Source organism: Sminthopsis crassicaudata, chromosome 3 (genome assembly GCF_048593235.1).
Source record: "Sminthopsis crassicaudata isolate SCR6 chromosome 3, ASM4859323v1, whole genome shotgun sequence".
NCBI classification, from domain to species: domain Eukaryota; kingdom Metazoa; phylum Chordata; class Mammalia; order Dasyuromorphia; family Dasyuridae; genus Sminthopsis; species Sminthopsis crassicaudata.
This window is the reverse complement of record NC_133619.1, coordinates 262,934,052-262,954,949: the sequence shown is the minus strand read 5'-3', so window position 1 is coordinate 262,954,949 and position 20,898 is coordinate 262,934,052. Positions and strand designations below refer to the sequence as shown.

The following is a 20,898-nucleotide window of genomic DNA, read 5'->3' as shown; positions in this document are numbered from 1 at the left end:
GATGTCCCCCCCCTCATTTTATTGCCAACTTAGTTTAATTATATGAAAGGCAAAACTTTATAATTAGTAAAATTGGGAGATTTAGTCTAATTCACAATCCAAATACCCTTTTAGTGACCCTTTGATCCTTAATACCCAATAAGGCTTAAAACATTTCTTAAGCACATACTATGTGCCAGGTACTGTGCTAACCATTAGGAATATAAAGAAAGGGAAAAAAAAAACAGAAAGGCATCATAATCTAATGAGGTATATAGTATACAACTGACTTATAAAAAAAAAGATATACATGGGACCTGTTACAGAACTCTGGAATACTAGCAATTAATGTCCATGCTATGGATGATGGAAAAACTAAGGTTACAGGGCTGGAACAGTCAGACATAAAAATCTAGAGAAGAGAGTATTCAAGAGTATATGGTGGCTAATAGTGTCAAACATGGCATATAGGATAAAAACTTAAGGAAGCTGATTGGATTTAGCTATTAAGAGACTTGGAGGAGAAAAGTGGTGTGGTGAGGTCAAAAGCTAGTTTGCAAAGGTTTGAAAAATTAGTGAGAAGTAGAGGTAACAAGTATAAACAACTTCAAAAAGTTTGAATAAGAAAGTAGGACCTGCTGAAAGGCTTTATTTTTATGTATTTTTTTTTTTTAAGGACAGAGAGTGAGGTGTGTTTTACTGCAGTAAGGAGAGGGTTAAATTTTAGTGGAGTGTGTGTGTGGGGATAACTGAGAAAATTCCAGAGAAAATGGGAAAGGGATGCAATCAAGTACATTGCAAGAGAACTTAGAAATGGTCTGATCAAACTATTTCATTTTATTATTGAGTAGTATGAGTCATAAATTAAGTAAATTGCCCAATGTCACATAGTGACAAAGTTGAGGCTGACTCTTCATTCAGGTTTTACTATGTTCATTACTGATTAGAAGTTAGTGGTAATTTTAGGTGTCAGCTAGCAGAAGCATTTCATCTCAAAGTGACAGAGTAAAAGGTAGGGTGATATGTTTCTACACTTGGAGTCACTAAAATGGGGTTAAAATGCTGTCTCGCCTATATTCAAACAGCTATGGGAACCTTAGCAAGTAATCTGACTTTTTTGGAACTCAATTTCTCCTACTGTATAATGAGGAAGTTGAAGGTTCTTTCTAACTCTAAGTCTCTTATCCTATGAAGTTCATGCTTTGTCTAATACTTCACTGTTTATATTTCATTTGAGGAGGCATTTTCTCCCAAGGGAAATATCCTATTCTTTCTTCACTCTGATGAGTAGGAATTAGCTTGCCTGGTATGGCAATGAAGTATGACCATATTGTTTGCATTCTGTAAAATGCTTCAGTAGCTCAGAATATGTATTCTATAACTGGGGAATGTGGAAGTGCTTCATAGCAGCCTAGATTTTTCAGGTTCTGGTCTGTAAAATATGGAACTCTAATACATCTCCCACCTTCCCAAAAAGCCAAAACAACAATCTGTTGTAAGAATTTGTCGTAAGAAACCCCTCAAAAACACTCAATTCAAATCGTGTATTCTATTGTATATTTCAGGAATTTAGTATTCTTCCACTTTCATTTGATTTTTTTTGCTAAGCATTAACAATATTTTACATCATCTACATTTATAATGTTTTTGTTTATTTGTTATGTTCTGCTAGTGAAGATTTTAGGATCTGTGTGGACACTTATTTTCACTCTATATTTTTACATAAATTTATTAATAATTTTTACAAAAAAATTGATGTATACTTAACCTACTAATTGTTTAAATCACTGAAATTATAAAGTTTCTCTCTATATAAAGTTTCAGTTATCTACGCCAGAGACATGGGCTAGTGATATGAATAATATAAAATTAATTTTAAAATAATTCAAAATTTGCAAATACTTTGTATGTTATAACCTCTGAGTTCTTAATGATAGTTTGTATTTTACTTAAAGTTAGTTTTCATGCTTGGGGCCTATCTAAAATTGCAGTGGGGAAAATTATCTAAGCATATATTGGGTAGAAGGCTTAAGATTTAAATTCAAATAATTAATCATGATATTTACTTTGCTGAATTTTTCAGATCCTACGTTATGGAGTACAGACCACGTCCGGCAATGGCTAGAATGGGCAGTGAAAGAATATGGTCTTCCAGATGTTGACATCTTGTTATTCCAGAATATAGATGGGAAGGATCTATGCAAGATGACCAAAGATGATTTCCAAAGACTTACTCCAAGTTATAATGCTGATATTCTTCTCTCCCATCTTCACTACCTCAGAGAGAGTAAGACAGTTTTTTTTTTTTTTTTTTTCTGGGACAAAACTTCAAAAAAATTGTTAACTATCTTCCTGTTTTAACCTATTTCTGATTTGAGAAGTTTCTATTTGAAATGTTACTGTCTTAGTTTAGCAAAGGATAATTTAGCAAACACCGCAATCAAAAGTTAACAATATTAGCTACATTTTACAGATAAGTAACTGAGACCTAAAGAAATTAAGTGAATTTAAGTAATGACAAAGTAGTAAATGGCAAAGTCAGTCTTTGAACCAAAGTTCTCTGATCTTTCTACTCCCCCCCCCAATCCTTCTTTTCAGTGAAATTAATTCCATTGCCAAGAAACTCAAATGTGAATAAATTTGTTCCTCATCAGGAAATTGAAGAGCAGTTTTATGGCACAGTAGATAGACTACTGAACCTGAAGTCAGGAGGACCTGAGTTCAAATCCAGCCTCAGACACTTAATACTTGCACAATGAGAGGACAATTTGACATTTTTGCCTAGTTAATGATGAAATTTGGATGCCAATCAACTCTAGAATTAATAAGCCCTTAAACCAGAGCCACCCCCAGGAAAATTGTCAAGGAGACAGTTTGTTTTTAGGTAGCCTCTAGTTATAATTTTTGAGAGGTTTTTAAAAATTTCTTTTTGGCATTTTACCTCCCCTTTACTTTTACAACCTTGATCTTGCAAAAGAAGCTTCACTTTGCTTAGCTTCTGAGGGCTCTCATGCTGTCCCACCTATCCTTCCCTGTAGCCTTTTTCTCTTACAGTTGAATTACTTTTAGGGCTTCCATTTTGTGACATCCCTCAACCTGGTTGTGTCTCTGGACTTTGAAACTATGTTGTCTCTGGACTTTGAAACTATGTCTCAGCTACTTTTTCACCCTGCAATATCTTTGCTTCTTTTTGGCTCTCTTCTCCTATTTTGGTGAATTTCTCTTTTAAACTCTGTTTTGAAGAAGAATTCAGGTTGATCATATTTGATTCCCCTTCCATCTTTATTTCTAACTCTTTGAATTATATCATAATGCCCCTGCAGGTTACTTTCCTCAATCTACTTTTCATTTTCCTTATATATGTATTTGCTTTGCCCATTGGAATATAAGCTATAGGAGGTTGGGAACTGTTTTCTTAATACTCATAAACTCTAGAGCTTAGCACAGTGTCTGGAACATAGCAAGTGCTTAATAAATAATTGTTGTTTTACCCTTTATCAGTTATTTATGCTCTGGTATGAATTTCATCCACTATTTTATAATCTCTAAGGGATATTTTGCTTCCTATTACTCCCAATAGTATTTGCATCCAATTTCTCTTGCTGGAATAGAAATCTTTGATTCCTTATAAAAGAAATTCCAGGTATTTGCAAGTCTAACAGGAAGAATACATTGAGAGGGGTTATGAACCTTTATGATGGTTTCATAAGTATAGGGGCAACTCCTAGGGTAGATCTTAAACCAATCTAGATAGGCATTTCTTTTAATCTTAGAGCTATAGAGTACTGCATTAAAAACAAAAGACAAAAAATAGGAAATTAAGTGACTTTTCCTAGTTTCTCAATTAGTATATATCAGAAATGACACTTAAATATTGTTTCTGATTTCAGGACTGTCCTTTATCTATTACTAAATAATGTATGACCATCAGCGAGTCATTCAATCCCAATTGCCTCACAAAAAACAAAACAAAACCAAAACAGATGAGGAAGCATAAAGATGAAATGACTTGTCTTAAAGTCATTCTGCTGGTGATAAAAACTAGATCTAGAATCAAGACTTGGCACTCCTACGCTTATACTGAGGTACCTCTTCTTAGCTTCAAGTTGACTAAAAATCAGTATACAACAATATGTAAGGGACAGGTTCATAAGTGCTTAGAAACTGGATATTTTTTCCACTCAGTAGGGAAACAGTACTGCAATTTCACCTAAATCTGAAGTATAAATTATTGGCAGAATCAAGGGATTTATATTTACTTAATGATAAGTGAGAGGAAGGATATTAGTGATCAAATTAGTGATCAAAAGACTAATAGATTGAGACTTTTAATTTTAAAAGTAGCAAGCATATTTAAATAGGGGAAAAAACCTGACAGTGCAGCACTACTGTTTCTCTAGAATTGCTTTGCATGTGAGCAGATGTGTTTATTTCTTGAATTAAGATAGTTTTGACATGCTATCAGGGAAGCTAGGTGGCACAGAAAGGCCAGAGCTCAGACACGTATTTCCAAAGTGATTCAGGGAAAGTGACTTAACCCGTACCTGAATAAAAGTGCAGAAATCACTAGTAGACCTCTCCAGTGTCCTCATCAAGAACATCCTTTAAGTTGATTTACTGGGACACGAGATAAATGTGACTCAGGGACTAAAAAACAACAACATACTAACAAGAAATAGGACATGTTCCTGAAACTGACATAGAAATACATACACAAAAATGACTTTTAAAAGATAATTGTCATTTTTTTTCATTTTGGCCTTACTTTTGTTTTGTAGCTCCTCTTCCACATTTGACTTCAGATGATGTTGATAAAGCCTTACAAAACTCTCCACGGTTAATGCATGCTAGAAACACAGGTAATGTTGGCTTTGTTCTCATATCTTAAAGATATCTTAATTTATGACCTTTTTCAAGCATAGAATTATTGTTGATTGCTTAAAAAAAAGAGGAAATGCTCAGTTCATGAAGCAGAGATGATACTTTTAGAGTTATGCTTTTCCTTGATGAATGGAAGTCAGGTTTCTCTTCAATGCTAGAAACTTCATACATGTATCTTTTTTTAGGTACTATTCTTACCCCCCATTTTATTTTTTATGAAAGCTTTTTATTTTCAAAACATGCATAGATAATTTTTCAACACTGATCCTTGCAAAACCTTTTGTTCCAAAATTTTTCCTCTCTTCTCCTCTCCTGTCCCCTAGATGGCAAGTAATCCATCTTGTCCACATTAGGATGGAAACTTGAATTAATTTTTTAACACATTATTTAAAACATTTGTAATTCTTTTAAAATAAATATCAAAATGCTATAGAATGTTGTACAAGTATTTCAATACTCTGGAAAAGTTTCTACTCTTCCATTTATTGATAATAACTATGTCAGAAAATTATAAAGTTAAAACTAAAAATACTTTGTAAATAATGTAACACGCAAATTCCAGAACTTCTTCCTTTTGGAATTTATTCATGGCTCATGGAAATGTACAATTATTCTTCTGTTTAAAATAGATCTTGATAATTTTTTTAAAAATAAGAACATCATTTGTTTTCTTTCCTTCTGCTTATAGGAGGGGCCACTTTTATTTTCCCAAACACTTCAGTATATCCTGAAGCCACACAAAGAATTGCATCTAGGCCAGGTATGAAAATTTCAATGATTTGACCTCTTCATTACAATATTTTTTTCACATTCATGGGATATATAATGTATTTGAAATATATATGATTGATAGAGCCATGGATACTCAGTTTACATTTGTTGATTTTTACACCAAAATTGAATTACTTCAAGTGAATTTCATTCACAAATTGTATCAGACTCAAAAATTACTTTAAATTTTTAAAATAACTACTCCAAAGAGTAAAAGAAAATGATTTCAGTATATGTAGCATTTAGTAGTCTCTTTCAATGGAATAGAGGGAGGAAGGAAAGGAGGGTTGAAAAAAGAGAGAGAATATTATTAAGAACTTACTATTTGCCAGGCACTGTATTAAACACTGGAAACATAAATACAATCAACCAAAATAAAAGCTGCTCTCTCTGAATGAAGGAAGTATGGAGGCTTCATTATAGGCAAATAAAGGTGAAAGCTCATTTTTCAGTTTCTGATTTCCCAAGGATGAAGCCCAAAGCTGAACCCAAAGTGAGATGTGGAGTAAGAAAGGCTTAGAAAGGTGAAAGAAAGGAAAGAAAAGCAGGAAGTGGAGATAGCCTAGGATGGGGGGAACACAATTTCCAAATCAGTTGATGATTTTTAATTAAATAATTAATTAAATTTTTAATTATATAATTAACACTACATTCATTAATAATAACATGTTGGGAAATAATGAAAAGGAAATGGCTTTAATATTACCAATGCATTTATTTTTGATTGAGAATTTATGACTGAAGTATAATATTGTCAATACAGTATTATCATTGGTCATAAATGCCTGACAAAATTGACTGAATGCTAACTTGTGCAAACTGCCAATCATCATTACTATCTCTTCTCTCTTTGACCACAGAATAGACAATTAATCTCTTTCCTACAAGAAATAATTCAAAACACTTGAAGACAAATTCATACTCTGTCCTCAAGTAGGTCTTATTTTAGCCAATCATCACATGCATGATCCTGAAGTCCTTCATTATGATAGTTTCCCCTCTCTTGGACATTCTCTAGCCTATCAATTTCCTTTCTAAAATGTGGTATCTAAAATTAGTATAGTCTGACATTTTCTTGCCTGATGATATCTGACACATTCCAATGATTCTGAACTCTTTTACATCAACATCCAAATTCCATTCCCACTCCCACCTCTTGATTCCTTATTTCCATTTCCCTCAACCCTAACACCCTCAAATTCCAACCACACTCCCTTTCCATTGTTCCCCTTTCCACTGTTCTCTTTGGAACACCTCTTCCTTAGGTAATAAACTTTCCTTTATTCTAAATAATTTTATCTTCCACTCCTATCTTCTGACAATCATTGAAACTTGACTCCCCCTGATGCCATAGCCTATCTGGACATCCTATTCAGTACTGGCTGTATTCATTACCCTTGGCTCACTGATCAAGGTAGTAACTTTATATTTTCTTTATATTTTGCAAACAATTGAGGGGATCCATTGTCACATTATTCAAATGCCTTCTCTTACTATCTCCTCCTTCAGCTTTGTTTCATGAAATGAATTAACTCTACTCCTTTGTTCTCACTCTTGTCACTTATCTTCCATCTCCCTCTGTCTACTGGTTACTTCCCTGCTAAGATATGATCATATCTCTCCCAAACAAAAATAAAAACAAAAAGCTCTTACTTGATTCTTCTATCCCTTTTAATTATTGTCCTATATTTTTCTGTTCTTTAGAGCCAAACTCCTTGAGAAAGCCACCTATAACAGGTGCTTCCACTTTCTTCACTATTACTCTTCTTTTTTTTTTTTTTTTGTAATAGTATTTTATTTTTTCCCAATTGTGTATAAAGACAATTTTTAAGATTCATTTAAATTATTTTTGAGTTCCACATTTTCTCCCTCCCTCCTTCACACCCTTTCTACCTATGATAGTAAATAATTTGATATAAGTTACATATTTTGCAATCATGTTAATTATATTTCCATATCAGTAATGTAAAAGAAAAAACAAATCAAAAGAGAAAAACATGGAAAAAATTAAAGAAAGTGCAAATAGCATGTTCTAATCCACATTCAGAGTCTATCACTTCCTTCTCTAGATGTAGATAGCATTATCTATTCCTTTGGAATTCTTTTGGATCATTTTATTGCTGAAAAGAGCTAAGTCATTCATATTACAATGCTGCTAATGGTGTATACAATGTTCCCCTAGTTCTGCTCACTTCATTTTGCATCAGTTCATGTAAGTCTTTCCAGGTTTTCTGAAATCCACTTGCTTATCCTTTCTTATAATACAATAGTATTCCATTACATTTATGTACCATAAATGGCTCAGCTATTCCCCAATTGATAGGCATCCCCTTAAATTCCAATTCTTTGCCACCACAAAAAGAGTTGTCATACATTATTTTGTACATGGAGGTCCTTTCCCTTTTTTAATGATCTCTTATGATCTCTACCTCTTAGTGGTATGGCTAGATCAAAGAGTATGTACAGATAGTTGCCCTCAGGCATAGTTTTATATTGTTTTCCAGAGTGGTTGAATGAGTTCACAACTCTACCAACAGTGCATTAGTATCTCAACTTTCCAACATTTATCAATTTCCCTTTTTGTCATATTACTAGTTGTTTTCATTTGCATTTCTCTACTCAATAGTTATTTAGAGAATTTCATATGACTAATGGTAATGATTTCTTTTTCTACAAACTTCCTGTTCATATTCTTTTGCCATTTACCACTTAGACGATGGCACTTTTTTTTTTAATTGTTAGGTGCAGTTCTCTATATATTTTTGAAATGAGATGTTTTTCAGAAGAACTTAGTGTAATTTACACACACACTCACACACACACAATTTCCTTCTTTCTTTCTAAAACTGGCTGCATTGGATTCATTTGTGAAAACTTTTATTTAATGTAATCTATTTATTTTACTTTCCAAGATCCTTTCTATCTCTTACTTCATCATAAATTCTTCTCTTTTATGTAGATCTGATAGATAGCATTTCCCCTAAAATGCTTATGATGTCACAGTTTATGTCTAAACCATATACTTATTTTGATCTTATCTTGGTATATAGTGTCAGATGTTGGTCTACACCTAGTTTCTGTTAAACTGCTTTCCAGTTTCCTCAAATGGTTTTTTTTATCATATTATATCATATCATATGTCACATCATATCATATTATCCCCAAAGCTTAGATCTTTGGGTCTGTTAAACATTAGATCATTATGATCATTTCCTACTGCATATTGAGGACCTGATTCACTTTACTGATCCACTATTCTACTTCTTAGCCAGTACCAGATTATTCTGATCATTATTACCAATTTAAAAAATTTCCCCCAATTACATGTAAAAACAATTAACATTCTTTTTTAAAATTTGTGTTTCAAATCTTATTTTTCCTCCTTTCTCTTTTCCCTCCTTGAGATAGTCAGCAGTCTGATATAAATTATATTCATATTCAATTATATTAAATGCTTCCATATTAGTATTAGCATTTCTAAAAAAAGACAGTGAAAAACAGTATGTTTTGATCTGTATTCAGACATCATCAGCTCTTTATGTGGGGTAGATTTTTCAACATGAGTCTTTAGGGATTATTTTGGACCATTATATTGCTGAGGCTAACTAAAGCCAATCACAGTTCTTTATCATACAATGTTACTGCTACTGTGTATGGTATTGTCTGGTTTTGCTCCCTTTATTCTGTATCAGTTCATGTAAGTCTTTTTGTTTTTTCTGAAATTATCCTTCACATCATTTCTTACAACATAATGCTATTGCATGCCATTACAAACTACAACTTGTTCATTTCTTATAGTGATTTTTATGGCACAATTATATTCCATCACAATCAGGTACCTGCAATTTGTTCAGCCTATTCCTCAATTGATGGCGATCCTGTCAATTACCAATCTTAACTATCACAAAAAGAACTGCTATAAATATTTTTGTACAAATAGATTCTTTTCTCTTTCAAAAAATCTCTTTGGGATACAGACTTAGTTGTGGTATTGTTAGATCAAAGAGTATGCACAAGCAAGATAACTGTGTAAATATGTATACCTATATTATATTTAACATATACTTTAACATATTTAACATGTATAGGACTACCTGCCATCTAGGGGAAGGGATGGAGGAAAGGAGAGGAAAAGTTGGAACAGAAGTTTTTGCAAGGGTCATTGTTGAAAAATTACCTATGCATATGTTTTAAAAATAAAAAGCTGTAATAATAATAATTTAAAAAGGTATGCACAGTTTTGTAGCCCTTAAGACTCATTTCCAAATTGTTCTATAAAATAGGTGGGACAATTCACAACTCTACCTATACTGTATTAGTGTTTCTGTTTTTCCACATCCCTCAAACATTTATCTTTATCTTTTTTCTGTAATATTAGGCAATTTTATAGGTTTGCAATTGTATTTCTTGAATCAATAGTGATTTAGAATATTTTTTATTTAACTGTAGATAGCTATGATTTCTTCATCTGGATACTGCATGTTGCTATCTTTAATAATTTATCACTTGAAGAATGAATTATATTCTTATAAATTTCACTCAGTTTTCTATATATTTAAAAAATGAGGCTTTTATCAGGGAAACTTGTAAATTATCCCTTCCCCCCAGTTTTCTGCTTTTCTTTTAATTTAGGTTGCATTGGCTGTATTTGGGTCAAAAAAATTTCTAATTTAATGTAATCAAAATTATCTATTTTATATTTTGTAAAGTTATCTCTTGCTTGGTCCTAAATTCTTTCATTTCCCATAGACTTGACAGGAAACATTCTATACTTTCCCAGTATTGTTGTGATACAACTATGATTTCTAAATTGTGTAGCAATTTTAATTTTATCTTGGTAGTTGGCATGAGAGGTTGGTCTATACTTAGTTTCTGCCATACCATTTTCTGTTTTTTCCCAGACGTTTTGTCAAATAGTGAGTTTTTGTCCCAAAACTTGGATCTTTGGATTTATTATACATTAAATTACTATTGTCATTTACTACAATGTAATTTGTACCTAATCTATTCCATTGATTCCCTATTCTATTTCTTAAACAATTCCAGATTATTTGGATGATTACCATTTTATAATTCAGTTTAAAATTGTCAAAGTCCATCTTCCAATTTAAAAAAAATTATTTCCTTGATATATTTAACCTTTTATTGTTCTTTTTCTAGCTCTATAAAATACTATTTTGGTATTTTGAATATGTAGATTAATTTATGTAAAATTATTGATATTATTATGTTGTTTGGCCACTCATGAGCAATTTATATTTTTCCAGTTGTTTAGATCTGACTTTATTTGTGCTAAAAATGTTTTGCAATTGCATTCATATAGTTTTTGGGTGTGTCTGGGCAGGTAGACTCCTAATATTTTATATTATCTATAATTATTTTAAATGGAATTTCCTTTTTAATGTCTTGCTGCTGGACTTTGTTGATCATATATAGAAATGCTGATGATTTGTGGGAGTTTACGTCTTGCAGATTTGTTGAAGTTCTTAATTATTTCAAATAGTTTTTAGTTGATATCCTAGGAATCTCTAAGTAAATTTCCTTCTCATTGCCTATTCTACTTCCTTCAAATTATTTTATTCTTCTATTTTTGCTATAGGTACTTTTCTAGTACAGGATTGAAAGATAATGCTGATAATGGACATTGTGGTTTTCTTTTTGGGAAGGATTCTAGCTTATTCACATTACACATAATGCTTGTTGATGATTTTAGGTGAATACAACCCATCATTTTAAGGAAAGCTCTATGTATTCTTATGTTCTCTAATTTTTTTTAGAAAACAATAATGCTGTTGTGCTTTTCAAATACTTTTCTGCATATATTGAGAAAATTAGGTGATTTCTTTTGGTTTTTATTATTAATATAGTCAATTATGCTGATGGTTTTCCTAATATTGAAGAAATCCTGCATTCCTTTTATAAATCTCATCTCATTACAATGTATGATTCTTGAGAGATATTGCTGTCATCTCCTTGATGGTTATTTTATTTGAAATTTTAGCTAACATAAATAGATATTTAGGAAATTGATTTCTAATTTCCTTTATCTGTTTTCACTCTTTCTGGCTTAGGCATACAATATTTCTCTCACAAAATGGTAGGACTCTTTCTTTGCCTATTTTTCCAAATAATTTATAAAATATTAAGATTAATTTTAAAAAAATATTTGATGGAATTTGCTTATGAATCCATTTGGTCCTGGAGATTTTTTTCTTAGGGAGTTTATTAATGGCTTGTTCAACTTTTTCTAAAGTAGGGTTATTTAAGTGTTCTATTTCCTATTCTGTTAATCTGGACAATTTAAATTTTAGTATTCATTTATTTCACTTATGAGATTTATTGACTTCTAGTTGGGCAAAATAATTTGGTTCCAATAATTGCTTTAATTTTCTTTTCAGTGATAGTTAATTCACCCTTCTAATTTTTTTGGGGGGGGGAGGCGAAGTGAGGTAATTGGGGTTAAGTGATTTGCCCAGGGTCTCACAACTAGTATATATCAACTATCTCAGGCCGGATTTGAACTCATGTCCTCCTGATTTCAGGGTCAGTTCTCTATCCACTATGCCACCTAGTTATCCCAACCCTTTTCATTTTTGATACTGGTAATTTGGTTTTCTTCTTTTCTCTTAAAAATCAAATTAATAATTTTCTATTTTATTATTTTTTCACAAAACCTAATTATACTTTTATTTATTAGTGCAATGATTTTCTACTTTGAATTTTATTAATATTTTATTTGGTTTTAGGATTTTCTATTTGGTGTTTAGTTGAACATTTTTAATTTGTTCTCTTTCTTGAGTTTTTTTTTTTTGTTGTTGTTGTTGTTGCATGCCCAATTTTGCTTTTTCTCTAGTTTATTGATGCAAACATTTAAAGATATAGATTTCCACACACCCACCCCACCCCCAATCCCTCATATTGCTTTGGTTCCATTCCATATATTTTGATATATTGTCTCACTGTTGCCATTTTCTTTAATGAAAGTATTGCTTGTTTCTATGATGTTTCTATTGATTCTTTGATTCAATAATTTTTTTAAGGATTAGATTAGTTTGTTGTCAGTTAATTTTGATCTGTCTTTCCATGCCTCTTTATTGAATGTAATTTTTATTACAGCATAAGCCAAAAAGGATGCATTTAATATTTCTGCTTTTTCCCATTTGATTGTGAGGTTTTTATGCCCTGACGCATGATCAGTTTTTGTGTCAGTTCTCTGTACTGCTGAGGAAAAAGATAAATTTCTTTCCATTCCCATTCAGTTTTCTCTAAAGGCCAATCATATATAATTTTTTAAAGATTCTATTCACTTCCTTTTCTTCTTTCTCATTTATTTTTGGTTAGATTTATTTAGTTCTGGAAGGGGAAAGTTGATATCTCCTATCATGTAGTTTTACTGTCTATTTTCTCATGTAATCAAAAATTAAAAATTTATTTGCTACACTATTTAGTTAATATTATTTCATTGCTTGTAGTCCCTTTTAGCAAGAGATAGTTTTGTTCCTGTCTCTTTTAATTAGATCTCTTTTTACTTTTACTTTTTCTGAAATCTACCCTTACTTTTTTTTTTTTTTGTTTTGTTTTGCTTCAGTTTGAAGCATAACAGATCTTGCTCTAGCCCTTTAAGTCTCTGTGTGTCTCTGCTATAAGTGTGTTTCTTGTAAACAATAATTTGCAGGATTCTGGTTTTTAATCCATTCTGCTATCTGCTTCCATTTTATGTGAATGTGAATGATATGAATTCATTCACATTTACAGTTCTGATAACTGAATATCTCCCTCCATTCCATTTCTCATTGTTTATCCTTTCTTTTTCTCATCTTTCATCCTGTTCCTTCACTCCAGTGTTTTACTTATGATCACTTCCTCCCCTACCTAATCTGCCTTCCCTTCTGTTAACATTCCTGCTCTCCCTTCTCTTGTTGCCATCCCTTTATACTTTCCTTTAGGGTAAGATAGTTGTTTATATGCAGCTGTGTATATTATTTCCCCTTTGAGCCAATTTTGATGAAAGTAAAGTTCAAGCACTGGTCTCTACTATCTTCTTCCTCTCCATCTTCCCTTCCACTGTATTAGCTCTTTTGCATCTCTTTTATGTGACATAACCTACTACATTCTATCTATTCCTTCCCTCTTCAACTAGTGCAATCTTCTTTCTCACCCCTTAATTTTTTTTATATTATCCCATCATAGTAACTAATAATAACATCTATGTATACTGTCAATTGCCCTATAGCAATAAAGTCTTAAGAGTTTCAAGCATCATCTTATCATGTAGGAATATAAACAGTTTAACCAATATTGATTCTCCTATTGTTTTCTTTCCTATTTATTTTTTTTATGTTTTTCTTCAGTTTTGCATTTGTCAATTTTTAAATTTAATTCTGTTTTTTTAATTAGGAATTCTGAAAACTCTTTAATTTAATTTAATATGCATCTCTCTTCCTACATCCCACCCCAACAAAGGGTCAGTTTTATTGAGCCGATAATTCTTGGTTGAGATCTTAGCTATTTCACCCTTCAAATTATCATATTCCAAGCCCTCTATTCCTTTCATGTAGAAACTACTAAATCCTATGTAATCCTGACAATGGTTTCATGATATTTGTCTTATTTCTTTCTGATTGCTTTAAGTGTTTTCTACTTGGCCTGGGAGCTTTGAACTTTGACTACGATATACTAGAGGGTTTTCATTTTAGAATATCTTTCTCAATGTGATTTGTGGATACTTTCAGTTTCTATTTTACTCTTTGGTTCTAGGATATCAAGGCAATTTTCCTTGATCATTTCTTGAAATATGATGTCTAGGCTTTTTAAAATCATGTCTTTCAAGCAGTTCAATATTTCTTAAATTCTTTTGGGATCCATTTTCCAGGTCAATTGTTTTTCTAATGAACAATTTCACATCTTCTTCTATTTTTTCATTTTAAAATTTTATTTGATCATTTCTTGATGTCTCATGAAATCATTCGCTTCCACTTACCATTGTTTAATTTTTAAAGAATGATTTTCTTCAGTGAGCTTTTTTACTCTCCATTTGGATAATTCTAAGTCATTCAGAGCTAATCATCTTACAGTATTGCTGTTGCCAAGATTGTGCAATGAACAACTCAATTCCAATAAATTTAGAATGGAAAATGCTATCTAAGTCCAGAGAAAGAACTACAGAAACTGAATGCAGATCAAAGCACACTAATTTCCTTTTTTTTCTTTTTGGTTGTTTTTTTTTCCCCTTTTGTTCTGATTTTTCTTTCACAGTATGGTTGATATAAAAAAGTATGTTTAAAATTATTGTACATGTATAACCTATCATATTGTTTGCTGTCTTAGGGAGGAGGGAAGGAAAGGATGAAGGAAGAAAAAATTTGGAACTCAAAATCTTAAAAAATGAATGTTAAACTATCTTTACATGTAATTGAAACAAATAAAATACTAAGAAGTGAAAGAGGAGAAACTCCCAAAACAATATTGTTGTTACTTTTACACAGTACATTTCACTTTTCATCTTCCAGATTTTTTGGAGAGCATCCTACTCATCATTTCTTATACCACAATGATATTCCATTATAAATGCATACCCCAATTTATTCAGCTATTCTCAAATTGATGGGCATCCTCTAAATTTCCATTTTTTTGTCTCTAGAAAAGAACTGCTATAAGTATTCTTGCACATATAGGTTATTTTTCTTTTTTTAAAAATCTCTTTTGAGGTATAGCTAGTAGTGGTATTGCTGGGTTAAAGGGTATACATAGTCTTATAATCTTTTGGCCAGAGTTTTAAATTGCTCTTCAGAATAGTTGAATCACATTTGTAGTTATTTTAACTGGACTTTCTACTTTTAACTCTTTCTGCTGGATTTTCTTGGGGAGATATGGAAATGATGATGATTTATATGGGTTTATTTTACATACTGCTACTTTCCTAAACTTAGTTGTTTAACTTTTTAGTTAACTTTTAAAAGTTAACTCTTTAGTTATCAGTTGATTCTCTAAGCATATCATCATACCATCTACAAAGACCACAGTCTTGTTTATTTATTGCCTATTCTATTTCCTTTAAGTTATTTTTCTTATCTTATTACTGTAAATAGCATTTCTAGTAAAATATTGAATAATGATGATGATAATGAGCATCCTTACTTCAAACATGATTTTATTAGGAAGATTTTTAGTTTATCCTCATTACAGACAATACTTTGCTGTTGGTTTAAGATACTACTTATAATTTTAAGGAAAGTTCCATTGATCCCGAAGCTTTGTAGCATGTTATTTATTTTTTCTTTTCCTTATTTATTTAATATTCAACACCCCCCCAGTTGCATTCAAAACAACAACAACAAATTTATATTTGATTCTAAATCTTCTAGTTCTAGGTTCTCTCCCTTATGCCTACCCACAATTAAGAAATCACTTGTGAAGTTATGTAAAACTTTTCCATAAAAGTCAAGCTGGAGCAAAAAAAAAAAAATAGATCTCCCACCCAAATGAAAATAAAAACCCTCAAGAAAAATTAAGTTTAAAAAAGAAGAAACAGTGAAAGAGAGACTGATTCAGTCTGTATTCAGATAAAAGCAGTTCCTTCTCTGAGTATGGATAGGAGTTTTCATCATAAGTCCTTCAGAGAAGTTGTGGATGATTGTATTACTGAGAATAGAGACAGATGGTCACCTATAACATAGCTTTGTAGCATTTTAGACAGAATGTTGTGTTTTGTCAAAAAAATTTTCTGCATCATTTGAGGTAATTATAATCTGTCGGTTTGATTATTGATTTGGTCAATTATTTTGATTTTCCTAATATGGAATCAGCCCTCCATTTCTAATATAAATTCCACCTGGTCAAAGTATATGGTGATATATTGCTATAATTTTCACACTGACATTTTGTTAAAATTCTTTGCAACCATATAGGGAAATTGTTCTATAGCTTTCTTTCACTTGTTTTTGCTCTTCTTGGTTTAGATATCAGCACCATATTTTTGTCATAAAAGGAATTTTAAAAACTCCTCCTTTGCCTATTTTCCAAAATAGTTTTATTGGAGTTAATTGTTCTCTCAATGTTTGATAGAATTCATTTGTGAATCCATCAGATCTTGTTTGTTTGTCTTTTTTTTTTTCCCCTTAGGTACTTCATTTTTGGTTTGCTCAATTTTTTTCTAAGATAAAATTACTTAAGTATTTTATTTCCTTTTTTGTTATTACAGACAGTTTATATGTTTTTTAAAATACTCATTAATTCCATTTAGATAATCAGTTTCATCAGTTTCACTTGCATATAATTGGACAAACTAATTCCTTAAAATTGCTTTAGTTATATCTTAATTTTAATACCATTATTTTGTTTTTCTTTCTTTTTTAAAAATCAAGTTAACCAATGGTTTATCAATTTTGTGTTTTTCCATAACATAATTTTCAATGGTTTTCTTACAATTTTGTTAATTTCTCTTATGATTTTAATTGGATGTTTAATTGGGGATTTTTATTTGCTTTTTTTCTAGTATTTCAGATGCTTGCTGAATTCATTGATCATTCTTTCTTTCTTTTACCTATGTATGCAAGAAGAGATAAATTTTCTTTAAGTATTGCTTTGACTAAGTTTTAGAAATTTTCATATGTCTTGTAGTTATTTTTTAATAAAGTTACTGATTATTTCTACATTTGATTTGTTCTTTAACCCACTCATTCATTAGGATTACATTATTTAATTTCTAAGTAATTTTATGTTTATTTCCCTATTCTTAATTCAATATAGTTTTTGTTGCATTATAGTCTGAAAAAATAAATTTAATATTTGTGCTTTTTATAATTCTTTGTGATATTTTTATTTTCTATAACATAATCAATTTTTGTGATGGTGATATGTACAGTTGAGAAAAGAGTATACTTTTTTCTATTCCCATTCAATATTTTTCAAACATTTATTACAGCTAACTTTTCTAAAGTTCATTGATTACCTTCTTTTCCTTTATACTCTCTCACTAGGTTTTCAAGACATTGCTTTTTCCTGGTTATATTTCTATCTGACCTTAATCCAGGTCATGTCCATTAACTGTGGATGTCCCCCAAAGACTCTGTCCTATGATCAAGCGTTGTCCTTTTATTAGTATAATCAGTTGGACTTCTCATAAATTCCCATGGTTTCAATTATCTATGCAGAGGATTCTCAGATTTATTTGGCTACTCTTAGTCTCTCCCCACACTTTCAGTCTCAAATACTTACTGAAATCACAAAATGGATGTTGTATAGAGACATATTAAACTCAACATGTCCAAAGCAGAATTTTTGCCCCAGATCCTCTCCTTTCTCTAACTTTCTTAATTTACTAACATGAACATCATCATCCTCTCTAGTCATTCAAAGTTCAAAAAAAGGTATTATCCCCTACTCCTCACTCTTCCTCCCTACATCTGTTCAGGTGCCACATTTTATTTATTTAAATTTTGTAACATCTCTTATATATGGTCTCTTTTCTCTTTTGATACTGCCATCATCCTTTTACAAGCCCTCATCATCACATGTTTGATCTATTGTGATAGCTTGCTGGTAGACCTTCTTGCTACAAGTCTCTGTCCACTCAAGTTCTTCTACTTAGATGTCAAACTAATTTCCTAAAATGCAAGTCTGATCATTTTATCCCTCTACCTAAAAAACTCTAGTGATTCCTCCTCACTTCCAGGATCAAATATAAAGTCCTTTGCCTAGTGTTCAAAACCTATACTCCATATCTTTCCAGTTTTCTTACCTTATGCCTTCCCCATACATATTTACATTCTGCAGTACAATGACATTGGTCCTCGGACAAGATACTATAACCCTTCATTCCAAGCATTTTTATTTGTGGCCTTTACTACTGGAATTTCTGGAATCCCTTCAAATCTTGACTAAAAATCTCAACTTCTATACAGAAAGTTTTTTTCTGATTCTCTTAATGCTTATGCTGCTCTCAGTTATTTCCCATTTATCTGGTATGTGTCTTATATGTATATAGTTCTTTGCATATTGTACTATTATTAGACTGTAAGCTCCTGGAAAGCAAGGATAACCTTTAATTTTTGTACCTTCAACATTTAACACAATGTGTGGCTCTTAGTAGGTGCTTAATAAATGCTTGTTGACAATAACAGATGAAAAGATAACTGGAAGGAAGACAAATGAGGTAATTTTCAAACTATTGAAGGTGTGTTGAATAGATAATGAATATAATTCTGTTGAATAGGATAATGAAACATACCTCCAGAATGGTTATTATGATCAGTTGTGATCATGGTATCTCATGCTTTTGCTTAATTGTTTTTCTTTGTAACAAAGGAAAGTACAAATGAATGGAAAATGGGAGTATTTCTTTCTAGAAATAACTATTATAAAGATAAAAGTTTTCAATGGAATACATGTTTTTAAATTAATTTGGGGAAAATACCAGAGTTGTTATCACTAAATCCTTGTACCCATCAACAAAATTCTAAACATTTTACCTCATAATTATAACTTAAAAATAAGTGAAATGTGATATCCACAAATTACTAAATTTTCTTATATGGTATAAGTTTTAATAAGGCACAGAAGTAAAACCAGAGTACATATTTAAAATTTTCTACATTGTCAATATTGGTGATAATTTATTGATCTTTATAGATTTACCATATGAAGCAGCCAGGAGATCAACCTGGACAAGTCATAGTCACCCTACACAGTCAAAAGGTAGAGTTTATCCCCCTCTCACATGGATTTAGAACTTTGTGCTTTAGTTCCATAGTATCATTTTAATAACTAGAGATTTCCCAAGTCCACTCATGTTTTAAAATTTCCTACTTAATTTCCTCTCTACTACTTTCTATAATTTCTACATTTTAATATGACAGTAAATGGGTAGATAAAATGTTATTACATTCCAAAAACTCTGTTAAGCACTGGAGGCACAATTTTAAATAAGAGAGGCAGTCTCTGACTTCAGGGAGATTATAATTTAGTGAGGTAAAACATCACATAGAAAGGTGATGGAAAGGGATGGGGAGGGGACTTGGGTATGATGTAGCAGGCTAGGAGATAGCAATGGAGCCTGAAGAAAGCCAAGGGAAAAAAGAAAGACACTGAATGGCTGAATTCTTTTCCAAAATGAGAATGAGTCATTAAAATGTAGAGAAAAAACTAAGGCAAAGATTTTCTAGGGTTACAATGTGGCAATAAAGAAAATCTTTTTCAACATAGATTTCTTCCTATATTTCTACTTTCTTTGGTGACATATGACAATAACTCAGTACCTTGATATTCATAATGACTTTGATTACTTGAGTTTAGTGGAGGAATTTATTATAAGAAAGTCTGAATGTGGTTCTCAAGCATAAAATATAGGTAATTAATTTTTTTTCCCTCCTAGTTACTCAGCCATCTTCTTCAACAGTTCCCAAAACAGAAGAGCAGCGTCCCCAGTTAGGTATGTTACAGTATAATAGAAGATATTATCTTAGTATATTTGAAAAAGTAAGCAGCTTCCTGAGAATATTAATAAATTACAGGTCTGATACATGAGAATTATTTCTATAAATGAAAGCTAGCCCATTAGTCCTATTTTTGTGTTGTGAATTAAATATTCTAAATACACAAAACAAGCAATTAAAAAATACTCAAATTTTCTACAAGTAGTGCAATATTAAACAGTTTGTGAATAGTTTTAATCCTGTTACCAAACCAAAGTTTTATAATACAATTCCAAGTTGCCAGAAACAAATTTTAAGAAAAAAACAGATATTTCAAAAATCTTTAATGTCTAGAATTTCTATAGAACTTTGAGAGATATCATCATTTAAGGGTAGATCTTGACAATGAATCATGATCTATATCTACCTTCCCTATTATGTAGCACAGTGCTCTGGACTCCATGGGCAGATGATACTTATTTACTAATTGAACTATTTATTTATATGGAACTATTTATTAAAAAGCCTTATTTATGCTATCATATAATTTATTTTCTTCTTTTATCTTTTGGCATAGATCCATATCAGATTCTTGGACCAACAAGTAGCCGTCTTGCAAATCCTGGTAAGATGTGGGTGCTATTTTTTGTTTTTCTGTACAAGAATTAGAATTTACATATTGGAAGGGACTTCAGAAGCAAACACCCATTAAAACATAGTGATAATATGGCCTCTGCTTAAAGAATTTCAAGGAGAGGGAAAATACCTTATCTTGAAATAGCCCATACTACTTTTGGGAAGTTCAAATTGTTAAGAAAGTTTTTCTGATATTGAGCCCAAATTTGCCTCTCTGAAA

At 31.3% G+C, this 20,898-nt stretch overlaps 1 protein-coding gene across 7 annotated transcripts in view; it reads left to right on the top strand.

The window, feature by feature from the left end:
- ERG (ETS transcription factor ERG) overlaps window positions 1-20,898 on the top strand; it is a 130,575-nt gene that overhangs the window by 104,048 nt on the left and 5,629 nt on the right. For 6 of the 7 annotated variants that reach the window (XM_074300653.1, XM_074300655.1, XM_074300651.1 and 3 more), the window contains 6 exons: window positions 2,063-2,266; window positions 4,758-4,838; window positions 5,549-5,620; window positions 19,261-19,326; window positions 20,003-20,059; window positions 20,620-20,667. In XM_074300653.1, coding sequence (XP_074156754.1) covers window positions 2,063-2,266; window positions 4,758-4,838; window positions 5,549-5,620; window positions 19,261-19,326; window positions 20,003-20,059; window positions 20,620-20,667 — 528 coding nt within the window. The remainder of the gene's footprint in view (window positions 1-2,062; window positions 2,267-4,757; window positions 4,839-5,548; window positions 5,621-19,260; window positions 19,327-20,002; window positions 20,060-20,619; window positions 20,668-20,898) is intronic. The other variant, XM_074300654.1, reaches the window with a different exon arrangement.